This window comes from Peromyscus eremicus, chromosome 2 (genome assembly GCF_949786415.1).
Source record: "Peromyscus eremicus chromosome 2, PerEre_H2_v1, whole genome shotgun sequence".
Classification (NCBI taxonomy): domain Eukaryota; kingdom Metazoa; phylum Chordata; class Mammalia; order Rodentia; family Cricetidae; genus Peromyscus; species Peromyscus eremicus.
In genome coordinates, this window is record NC_081417.1 from 124508649 (window position 1) to 124520980 (window position 12332).

Below are 12332 nucleotides of genomic sequence, written 5' to 3' on the forward strand. Positions count from 1 at the left end.
CTATATAAGCTTGATTCCTGTGTTTTATTATTTTTTATATAAATGTTTATTAATATTTGTCCTTCTCCATTACATCAACAGAGAGAAGCTCATGAGAGAGAGATGGCAGAACAGTTTCGTTTGGAGCAGATTCGCAAAGAGCAAGAAGAGGAACGAGAGGTAGGTTGTAATTTCAGAAAGATATTCTGTTGTATTTGATAGTGAGGTTATTAGTATTTTTTAAAACACATTTGTGCTTTTCCTGGGTTGGTTTTGTATAAAAGACCTAGCCTGCCTTTAAAAGAATTATTCCAGGTCTAGTATATGGAACTGTTAGAAAAAACTTGATCAGGTAGAGTTCTATTCATGGTGTTCTTTTCTCTTCGTTTCTATTCCCATTTGTTGACTTGCCATCATTCTTAGATTTTCTTACTCTGAGAAGTGTTTTCCCTTCCCCAGACTTTACCCATCAAAAAATTGCAGTGCTACTTCTACAATGTCTTGCCTTGAGTCTCTAGATTTGTTCAGCTGCTATTTTCCGTTTGAGGTTATGTCTATATCAAATAGAGGAAATTTATACTCATTCACTGTGTTTTTTATACTATGTACTTCACAGTCTTAGTAGATAGTGATACACATGTGGGATCTGCCTTGCCGTGCTTCACAGTCTTTAAAATGTAGAATTATGGTGGTAGAATAGTAAACACTGTGAGAGATGCATGCCTAAGTACAGTAGGAATAAGGGGAGCGGTATTGAGGGATTCTTCTGCTGCAGGGGCATTTAGAATACCTTTCTAGGCATGAGGTCAATAATGCGATTCACTTATTAAAAAGAAGCTATCTGACAAGTTATGAAAAACCTAGAGGTCTAACTGACAAATTTTATTACTTATCATTCTTGGTAAAAGATACCATAGTTTGATTTATCCACTTATTTCACCCCTGTTTTACTCTATGTATGTGTACACATTATTAGTGGACAGCAGACAACCTATCTACTTTTATTTACTTATCTTTTCTTGTTTGTTTTCTTTTATCTTTTTTTCTTTTTGAGCTAGCTACTCTGCCCCCAAATTTAAAAATAACAATAATAACAACAACAAGAATTACATGGAACACAGCAAGGGAAACAAATAATAATAAAATGCTTTCTGCCTACAACAACCAATTAAATCTTAGGAATATATAATATGTCTGCAAATAAGAGGAAATCAACAGGGAAAAGAATGTACTAAGTGGCATAGGATAAGTAAAAGCAAAATATTTTGGGAGTAAGGGACAGAGGAAAAAATCTTTCATAGCTTTGATAATCAGAAAATATATGAAGAAGTAATATTTGAGCCAGGTCTTGAATGATGTCTAAGATGCATCTGTCCGTGTTCTGATACTTTCCAAGTATCTGCTGCATATACAAACACTGATTCTCATTGTACTGCATCTGTACTTTAACAGCTCTGCTAGCTGCTTTGAATATTCTTATTCAATAATCATGAGAACAAGGCGCAAAATTAGAGACTTCTCTTCACAAGTAAGAAAAATAAAGCTCAGTGAGTCATGTGTAGAACTAGAAACAGCTGAGATTCTCACCTAAGATCCTTATGACTATAAAACTCATGCCCCTCTACATACCCTATTCTAGTCCAAGACCATGTATCATTTATGTATCTATAGTAGTCATATATGTAGAAATTTGTAGACTTTAGATACAGAGAATTATCCACTATCCTTTTAAGCTAGTTCAAGGAATACTAATACTGAGATGACTCATCAAGTAAAGATTCCTGCCACCAAGTCTGACTACTTAAATTTGATCCTTGGATCCTACATGGTAGAAGTAGAGAACTGGCTCCCACAAGTTGTCCTCTGACCTCCACACATGTCACACACACACACACACACACACACACACACACACACACACACTCACACACACACACACACACACACACACACACAGTTAATTAATGTAAAAAGTAAATGTAGTTTTAAAATTTTTAAAGAAATACAGTTTAAAAACTTAAGATTCCTGCTCTTTTACAACCTCTTTCCCACATGAACTTTCTCTTTCCCTCCCTCCTTCCATCTCCTCCCTCACCCCATTTTTGTTTTGTTTTTTATTTGTTTTTGAGACAGGATCATACTACATAGCTCTGCCTTTTAATTACTGAGATTACAGGTATGAGCCACCATACCCTCCCTCTTTCTTACAGGGTATCTACAACCATACTAGCTTGCTCAAATATCAAGAGTAAAGATTGGGGCTGGAGAGATGACTCAATGGTTAAGAGCACTGGCTGCTCCACCAGAGGGCCTAGGTTCAATTCCCAGCACCCACACAGTGGCTCATAACAGTCTTTAAGTCTAGTCCTAGGAAATCTAATGTCCTCTTCCGGCTTCTGCAGACATCAGGCACACATGTGGTACACAGACATACATGGAGGCATAACACTCATATAAAATAAAATTTATTTTTAAAAAATTTAAGTACACAAAAATTTACTACATGTTCTGTATTGATATGATAGCATATATACTTTCTTCTAATAATTTGCATCATTTATCATAAACTTCGTTTGTCTAAAATCTTAAACTTGATCTCATCTTTTCTACCCAAATCTGCCTTCTGTACCTTTCCTGCCTTGCTTAGTAAGTGGAAAATCTTTTAGTAGTTTGAGCACAAACCTTGGTATCATGCTTGACTTCTGTCTTTCACATCCATATTTAACGATTATATGTTTTGACCTACTTTAAAAATATTTGCAAAACTCAAATATTTCTCCATTAACTCTGCTACTACCAAACTTACCCAAAGGCCGCCTAACTACCTAACTTGAGTCCATGTTTCTATTTTTCCCTTTCACAGTCTTAATGCATCCTTTAAAACAACAATTGTTGTGTCATGCTTCTTATATTAACTTCACACCTCCAAATCAGAGCTAACATCTTACATTGATCTCAATTGTATCTCTGTAGAATTTCACCTAGAAGCTGACAAACTGTTTCTAAAAATGTGTTTGAAGAAGAAATAGAACTGGAGTGGTCAAAACAATGATGAAAAAGAACACAATTGGAGGACACACTATCGGAATTTGAGACTTTATCATCGTGAAAGTTCTAGGGAAAAAACACAGGAGAAAAGTCTTCGTGACCTTAGATTAGGCAAAGGTTCCTTAGATATGACATCAAAGTCATGATCCATAAAATAACAAGTCTCAGGGCTAGAGAGATGACTTAGTGGTTAAGAGCACAGTCTGTTGTTCAGAGGACCTAGTTCAGTTCCCAGGTCCCATGGTAGGCAGTTCTCATCTACCTGTAAGTCTGGCTTACAGAGGATCTGATGCACTTCTGGCTTCTGTGGGCAACTGAACTCATATGCTTATACTTAAACATAGACATAAAGCATAAACTTCTTTTATTTTAATCACTAAAGAAAACTCTTCACTCTTCTGCTTTCTTCCCATGAGGTGTGCACCCTTCGCCCACCCCCCTTCCTTCTCTCTCTCTCAACCCCCTCTCCCACCCCACCAAATAAAACTCTTCACTGAGTGGGGGAAAAAAAAAGATTTCACTAAAATTAAGAATTCTGTGCATTGGGGATATGGATCAGTGCCAGGGTCTTTGCCTCACAAGTACAAAGCCCTGGGTTAGATACTCAATATCACACCTGTGCACACATACATACACATGCACAGCAGGCTTATCGTCTGTACATTATATCTTAAAGGAGGAGTAAAATCATTAAATGGCTTTCTCAAGCTGAATATTTTCTGAATACCCTCTTTGTTTCCTCTCTACTCTTCCTCCCTCTGCTCCTGTCACATGGCTGTTGTGCTGGTCTTCAGCATACCAGTCCGAGAGCCTTGGTGTTCGCTGTGGCTCCTGCCTGTAATGCTTTGGGACCCAAATGTTCATGTGGCTTCCACTCTTGCTAGGCCTTTTCTTAATGTGGCTTACAGTGTTGGAAATTGTGGTCTTCCTCCATTCCTCTAGCATTCTCCACTCTATATGTAATTAATGTATTATGTAATTAATGGGTACACATTTTCCTATATATTTTGTTGCCTTGGTGTTTGTCTTCACCCTACTGAAAGATTAAGCTCAATTTAAGCAGAAATTTTTTGTGCTTTTTTTCTTTGTTCTTTTCCTGTCGTCTAAAACAGTGCCTAACTCAGGAAAATACTCAGCAAGAATTCATGGAATTAATGTTAGCTTTAGACGGTTTAACATTGTAAATTGTTATTTTCTACTTACTTTACTAATAAAAGCCTAGAATATAATGAACCCATATTTTTATACATGTGTATGCAAATGTATTAAGCCAATCTTTGAGTATGATTATAAAGGTTTGGTAAAAGAATATATTTTGTTTCCTTTTTTTAATATTTTTGGGTTTTCGAGACAGGATTTCTCTGTATAGCCCTGGCTGTCCTGGACTCACTCTGTAGACCAGGCTGGCCTTGATCTCACAGAGATCTACTTGCCTCTGCCTCCCGAGTGCTGGGATCAAAGGCATGCACTACTACCCATGAAACAGTATAGAAGCAGTCTTTTCTGAGTATCTGTTTTCAGTTCCTAATTTCACTTCATAAAATGTCTCCCATTTCTCATTGTTCAGTTGTGAATGCTTTAAGTAAGAAGATATTTTTAACTGTTCTTAAGAACAGTTCATATTTCTTACACCAGCCTCATTTTATCACAAACCTAAAATAATGCAAATAAAAAATCCTTTATTGAGTAAACCAAATAAAGTTTAACCGTGCTGTTTACAGTGACTGTTTGAGTTTAGGTGTCCTTTGTGTCATTGTTTTAAAACAGTGTTTGCTTACACAAATCCTTTGCATTTAGTATATTTGAGACTGGGCTACTGCTGTATTTTTGTTCTTTTTGCCAGTGAAACAGTTGGTTATTCAGAAGCAAGGCAGTAGTGGACTAACCTATTATTTCTTCATTGCTTTCCACATTGGTCCACTAGTATGGGATAGCTGAGGTTTGCTTTCATTCTGCAGGAAAGCCATGGAGACTGCTTACATTGAGGAGCAGATATGGTCTGCACAATGAATAGACTAATGGGCTACTGTTGTTTATTCTCCTCTAGTGTAATCACTGAGTTCAGACAATTATGTAGCATCTGTTACTGCACAGGAAAATGTCAAAATAGAAAGCAAGCAGGCAGGTGGATTAAAGAGAAAGCAGGAGAAAACCAGGAAACACTGAATTAAGTTCCAATTTGAAGTATGTAAAAGGAATAATTGTACCAACAATAGTAGCAACTGTCCTCAGTTGTTCACAGTGTTATATTCAACATGAGGCACTAGCCCCACCAACTAAGTGCTGACCAGGTATCAGCACTAAGTATTTTTTAAATACGACTGTGTTTTATACAAGGACTTTGTAAGGAAGATGTTGTGACTTTGGGAGTCAAACTCAGGCTGCGTGCATGGTAGGCAAGTGCTCTACCACTAAGCTATACACTTGGCCCTGACCTTTTCTCTTATATATATGGTCAGAAAGTCTGTTACTTACCTAATAAACAATATTTCATTCTCAGTCTGTCATAGCAGGACGCCTATATTCCTAATGATGTTAAGGCTTTTTTAATGTATTTATTTTGTTAGATGGTACATGTAGAAGTCAGAGGACAACTTATAAAAGTCAGTGCTCTTCTTCTACCATTTAGGTTCCAGGGATTGAATTCAGATCACCAAGCTTGAGCAGCAAGTGCCTTTACCTACTGAGCCATCTCATTTGCTCAGATTAATGGTTTTTAAAACTGGCTCTTCAAAGTCAGATAGTGATAGACTTTGAAGACAGGGAGCCCCTAGAAAAAGCACGTGATTCTGAGATCTTGATCAGGTGCAAGTTTTATAGCTATGTCAATGTTCTGAAAATTTACCAAGTTGCACACAATATTTAGGCACTTTTACTTATGTATGCTACTTTAATAAAAAAAATTTAAGCAGTTCCACATACATTGCTAAATAAAAATATAAAGCTTAATATAACACCAGTTCACATATTATAAAAAATTTAAAATACATGCTTTTCTAAAGACATGCATAAAATTAATAGCAGTTATCTAGGGTGAGGAGAAGGTCTTGGAAATAGTAATAGCTACACAAGATTGTGAATGTACTTAATGCCACTGGAGTATACACTTAAAAACTATTTAAATGGAGGCAGGTGAGATGACTCAGCAGATAAAGTCACGTGCCACCAAGCTTGATGACCTGAGTTCAATCTCCTAGAACCCACATGCTGGAGGGAGAGAACCAATTCCTGCACGTTGTCATCTGGCATCCACATACATACGGTGGCACTCAGGCACCCACACATACATACATAAACATACATACATAATATACAAAATAAATAAATCTTGTTGTTAAAAAGTTGAAATGTTTTAATTAATTGATAACTCATGTGTCGTGATTAGTTTTCAGTTTTTATTTTTTTCTACTTTCTCCCTCACCCATTCTCTATAATTCCATCTATGCCCTGTTTTAATACTCAATTTTTAATCTACTCAGGCCATCCGACTCTCCTTAGAACAAGCCCTGCCTCCAGAGCCAAAGGAAGAAAATGCTGAGCCTGTTAGCAAATTGAGGATCCGAACCCCCAGTGGGGAGTTCCTGGAGCGGCGTTTCCTGGCCAGCAGTAAGCTCCAGATTGTCTTTGATTTCGTGGCTTCCAAAGGATTTCCATGGGATGAATTCAAGTTACTGAGCACCTTTCCTAGGAGAGATGTAAGTTCCCTTCCCATGTCAAAGAGTGCTTTCAGCTCATGGGGGCCAGAAAAAGGAGGCCATGAAAAGTGAAATGATACGGGCTACTGTAAAATGCCAGAAGTCCTTGATTCTGTACACTAACCTCCTCAGACTTTGGAGGTTGGGTTTCCAGGCCAGCAGATGTGTTCAGAGGCCTATGTAAAAAATTAGGTACTAGATACTTCTTCTGTCACTTTCTAGGTGTATACCTATCCTAACAGGCTTTCCTAAGGTCTCATCTTTGTATATGTCAGGGTATAACTATGAATTGTACGTAATAACTTCATTATTAGAACAGATTCAGCACAAGTACAGGTTCACTGAGAATGCATTATGTTAAGCAAAGATTACTCTGTGATTTGATAGTCTAACTAGTCTTGAGGATAGTGGTCTATAGTCATAGTATGTCTGTATTATAGCAAGATATTTAATAATATACTATTCTGGGGCAAAGTAGAAATATACAGTTAGTTAGATTCACTGATGATTAAATGGGTGTGTACAGAAGATATTGTTTATCATCTCTATGGAGGGAACTGACAGGCTCTGTATTTAATCCTTTCCTATATACCATACTTATTAGTAATATAAATGAATATTAGATTTCTGAATTATGAAAAATAATATCAAAACAACCTGAAAATACTAAAACTATGGATAAAGTAAAGTTACCAGGTTTAATGGAAATATATAGAGGTGCATACCTTTAGCAGTTGTGACTGAATTAAGATAAATATACACTAGCAATGTATTGTGGATGCCAACAGAAAAGATAGCTGCATTTTTAGAGGTGTAAGCCCAACTGGAGGCTAACTGAATGATCCTCTTCAACTCTACACTAAAAGAAACTAAACTTGAGAGCATTCTTAAGCTTCTTGCTCAAATAGGAAGTCTGAAGAAGAAAGAGCCTGTCTAGAGCCCAGGGCTAATAGGAAAGAGGGGACTGGAGATGTTGTCTGGAGAAGGAAAGCTCTTGGGAGACAGTGAGACTATCTTCGGCTTCTTGAGGCTTGCCATGAAAAAAAAAAAGGTCCTGACTTTTTTGTGAGACTCCATGCACAGACCAGTTGAAAGAGGAAGCATTCTGCAGGCTCATTTTCTGCACCTTGACCACTTGTGGGTGTCTGTGTTAATCACCATCTACTACAAAAGGAAGCTTCTCTGATGAAGGCAGAAATCTATGGGCCACACAACCAAGAGAATAGAGTAGCCCAAATTGGACTTGATGACTTTAAAGGCGGCAGTGAGGGAAACACACCAAGTTAGACAGCTAGGGAAAGGGGAAAAGGATCTAGGAGTAGTTGGGGGAGGGTGAGTATGATCAAAATACATCATGTGAAATTCTCAAAGAATTAGTCGAAAAGCTTTTATTGTTATTATTACTTTGGTTTGGTTTTTTGAGACAGGGTTTCTTTGTGTAGCCCTGACTGTCCTGGAACTCATTTTATAGACCAGACTGACCTCGAACTCAGAGATTCCCCTGCCTCTGCCTCCCAAGTGCTAGGATTAAAGGTGTGTGCCACCACTACCTGGCTTTACAAGATTGTTTAAAAAGGAGGCAGATTTGGCCTCATGTAAGAAAGCATTTTCCAGGAAGGAATATCTCATGACTGAAGTATTGATTTTTCCTATCTTTAGAAATAGCAAGAACTGCTGAGCGACAGCACTTGGGAGGCAGAGGCAGGCAGATCTCTGTAAGTTCAAGGCCAGCCTGGTCTACAGAGTGAGTTCCAGGATAGCCAGGGCTACACAGAGAAACCCTTTCTTGAGAAAAGGAAGGAAGGAAGGAGCGAGGAAGGGAAGGAAGGAAGGACAGTCAGACTAGCTCAGCTCTAAGATACATAGTAAATCTTAATTTTTTTTTATTCCATTCTGGCTTTATCTAACATACCAGAATTCAAGAGTTAGGTGAGGGCCAGGCAGCGGTGGCAGTGGCACATGCCTTTAATCCCAGCACTAGGGAAGCAGAACCAGGCAGATCTCTGTGAATTCGAGGCCAGCCTGGTCTACAGAGCGAGATCCAGAACAGACACCAAAACTACACAGAGAAACCCTGTCTCGAAAAACCAAAAACTAAGAGTTCGGTGAGGACTTATCCAAGTCCCTCACATTGATAGTCAGTTTTGCAGGATTGAGTCAGAAACCAATGATGTATTTTTAGCCTACTACCAAGCCATAAGTCCTCTCTGGATAAGATGAAGATCCTGCCTCTTACGTCTGAGCTCAGGAAATTAGAGTGAACCAACCCTAAGTGGTAGTCATTAGTCCATCCTTCTCTCACTGGCCCCATCTACTGCTCCAACTCTTCTTCTTCATTTATGAGTGACACAAACATGCCTGCATATGTTTATACCATTGTCAAACACTTCAAGATCATGCTAGCAATCATACTTTATATTCTGTGGTAAACTCCTCAATTCTGAGAAATTGCAGAACTTGGAATAGAAATTACTCTTTCCCAATCCTCTAAGTCATACTCCTGGGTCTCTTCAGTAAGATGCAAAGACTGGAGGACCAGTACAGGGACCTTCCTAGACTTTAAAATACACTTCTATTTTCTTTGAAATTAATCTTGTTTGTTTTTAAGACAAGATCTCACTGTGTAACTCTAGCTCTCCTGGAACTCATCCTATATGCCAGGCTGGCTCGAACTCACAGAGATCTCACCTGCTTCTGCCGCTCAAGTGCTAGGATTAAAGGTGTGCACCACTACACCTAACTGAAATTAATTTTTAAAGTTAATTTTGACAGGATTTGAGATTTATTTATTTTTGTTAGTTTATAAGTATGGGTATTTTGCCTGAATGTATGTCTGTACCTCATGCATGCAGTGCCTGCTGAAGGCATTGAAATGGGCATTGAATTGGTGAGCCACTATATTGAACCCTGGTCCTTTGGAAGAGCAGCTAGTACCCTTAACTGCTGAACCATCTCTCCAGCCTCTGAGGGAATTTTTTTTAAAGATGCTAGAATTTCTCTTTATCAGTAAATGTTGACTTAAATATTACTGTTAAAAAGAAGCAGGGGGTTCATGGGCCTGCTGCCTATATGCCTTGAGCTTCCTGGCCAAGGCTTTGAGTACTGAAAGTATAAGCTTTGTTAGTGTGGACCAGCCTTAAATGGAGAGCCCACCACTTAGTCTTACAGAAAATTTACTCCTAACCTACCTATATCACACAACCTTTGTTTTCCATTGTTATAGAAGGCTATTGAACCATTCTCTTTTTTCAGTATCTCTTTTAAACCTAATTCTGCTTCAGCTCCTCTCCCCATTACAAGACCAATTTTACCAAGTTTGGCCCAGTTTCTCAGGGATAATATTGACCTGGAGATCGTCAACCTGAAGTTAGCTGCCACTGAGTAATTTTTCCAAAGCCCTGCTGACCATTTCCTTTCTTGATTAAGATTCTCTAGTAGTTTCTGCTACCCTAGTATAGTATGGGCCCCTTGTGGAAGTTGAAAACTCTTAACAGTCTAGTCCCTTGCTATATTTCCAACCTTATTTCCATCAGTAGGACATTGCTCACTATTCACTAAAGGCACAGACACTCTTGTGCCGCTATGCTTTATATACTCTCTTAACATCTCGTCAGTATCCACCCTCCCTCGCCGTTTCATGTTTTAATGCTGAGCCCAAACACCACTCTCTGCTGAGCCCTCCCTTTTCTCCCAAGCTGTGTGCCATCTCAGCTTATGCATGCTTTCCTCATTCGGATTTGCCCTGTTGTTTGATAATGACGTATAGAAACCGTCCACATCACATCCACATCCCTCTCTGCTTGTCACAGTGCCTCATATGTGAACTTTCAGTAACTGTTGTCAAATGCGATAACCTCAGACTCTCCTAAATCTTGTTCCTTAGTGAGCAAGCAAGGCTATTCCAATTCAGAACAGATGCCCTAGGCCCACCCAGATTCCAATCCTAAATCCAGAAAGCCCAGGACTCTAGGCCTCCTAGAGTCATATATGAGCTGAGAGTTAATGGCACTTCATCCCTCTCTGAATGCTCTTTCAAGTCAATGACTAGTGTTTTTACAAAGCTGCTCTGTAATAGCCATCTGTGTCTGCAAGGATTAGGATCTAATTTGTAAAAGTCATCTTAAATTACAGCCAAACTAAAGACTGTTAAAAAGCACATCTTAAGTCCTTGCCTCTTTAATAACAAATAATATGAGACTTAACTATAGGAGTCTTATTGTGTCTTGAGCCGTTTTTCCACAAAGCAAAGGCTGGTTTCTCACCAGAGGATCTATTAAATGCTCTTCTGTGCCCCTGTCTCCCCCCACAATGAAAACATTACTTCATATTAAGATTTCCCAGCTGTCCAACTATTTGCTGAGTGTCTGCTGGCTATTATACTTCTCTGAACTGAGCACTGTGGGATAACCAAAGTAGCAGCAGGCACCAGGCCTTCCCTAGAAAAAAGCTGATTGGCAGAATGGTTTTAGAGTGGGTTTTGTTTGCATTTTGTTAGTGAAAGTCACCAGGAAAAAGAATAGTAGTTCCTTCCAGAGCTTGAGTCAGTATGTTCTACCTCTTACCTACATTCGTGCCATAGACTTCACGGTCCCTACCTGGGCATTGTCCTGTGAAAGAGTCCTAACAGACGAGTAATGACACTGACCTTAGTTCCCTTCTGGACTGTGATGGCCCGGACACAGGTCTTTACTAGAAAATTGCCACTCGTGTTACTTGGTATAAGGTTATCAGTAACACCCAACCTCCTTTTCTGGGCCCCTTCCTTATGCTCTTCCTATTTCTTCCTTTTTTCCTTTCCCATTCTCACCTTTCAGTTCCTAGTTGACATTCAGCATCTCCTTCCTTTCTTTCTATTCTTTCTTCTTACTTTATCCCACGTCTCTTGACTCTGCTGTCAGCTCTTAATCACATCATTCAGAGGAATTCTACCTACAAATAGTAGGTTAGTTTCTATTTTTACAGTGACTAGAAGAAGGTTCTAAGAAAAGACAGCGGGGAATGGCAAGCAAGCTCCAGCACCTGTGTCCCACTTGCGCACTCTCCTCCCTCTTCCTCCCCCTCCCCCTCCCCCTCTCCCCCTCCCTCTCCCTCTTTGTTGTTCTTGTTTTGAGACAGGATTTCTCTTTGTAATAAAGAGAAAGAACAAAGTTCTGGCTGTCCAAGAACTCACTCTGTAGATCAGGCTAGCCTCGAACTCACAGAGATCCACCTGCCTCTGCCTCCCAAGTGCTGGGATTAAAGGCGTGCACCACCACTGCCCACCACTTGCTTTCTCAAAAGTCAGAATTACAACAGACTTACTTATAAATATAAATAGCTTTTGTTTGTGACTCAAAAATCAAGGCAGCCTCCATTCTTGAAAACAGAATGTGACTTCCATTGAGCAGTAACAGAACTGTGGGTTTCACAAATTGGGAATGAGGAAATAGGATACTCAGGAGGGAGGATGGGGAAACTGCTTTGACTACATTACTTTTTTTAATCAGGGTTAAAGCAGAAAGCACATCCCTTATCTTAACTCTGTTAGATTGGAATTCAGGGAAAGCATCTATTTAGTGATCTATTTGTCTCCTTAAAGGTTTAGTTTGATTATGGGTCATGGAGCATGAG

The 12332-nt window shown here is 39.1% G+C and overlaps 1 protein-coding gene across 1 annotated transcript in view; it reads left to right on the forward strand.

The window, feature by feature from the left end:
• Faf1 (Fas associated factor 1) overlaps positions 1-12332 on the forward strand; it is a 335197-nt gene that overhangs the window by 290631 nt on the left and 32234 nt on the right. Inside the window, exons 17-18 of the mRNA XM_059254707.1 lie at positions 82-159; positions 6507-6722. Of these exons, the coding sequence (XP_059110690.1) occupies positions 82-159; positions 6507-6722 (294 nt within the window). The remainder of the gene's footprint in view (positions 1-81; positions 160-6506; positions 6723-12332) is intronic.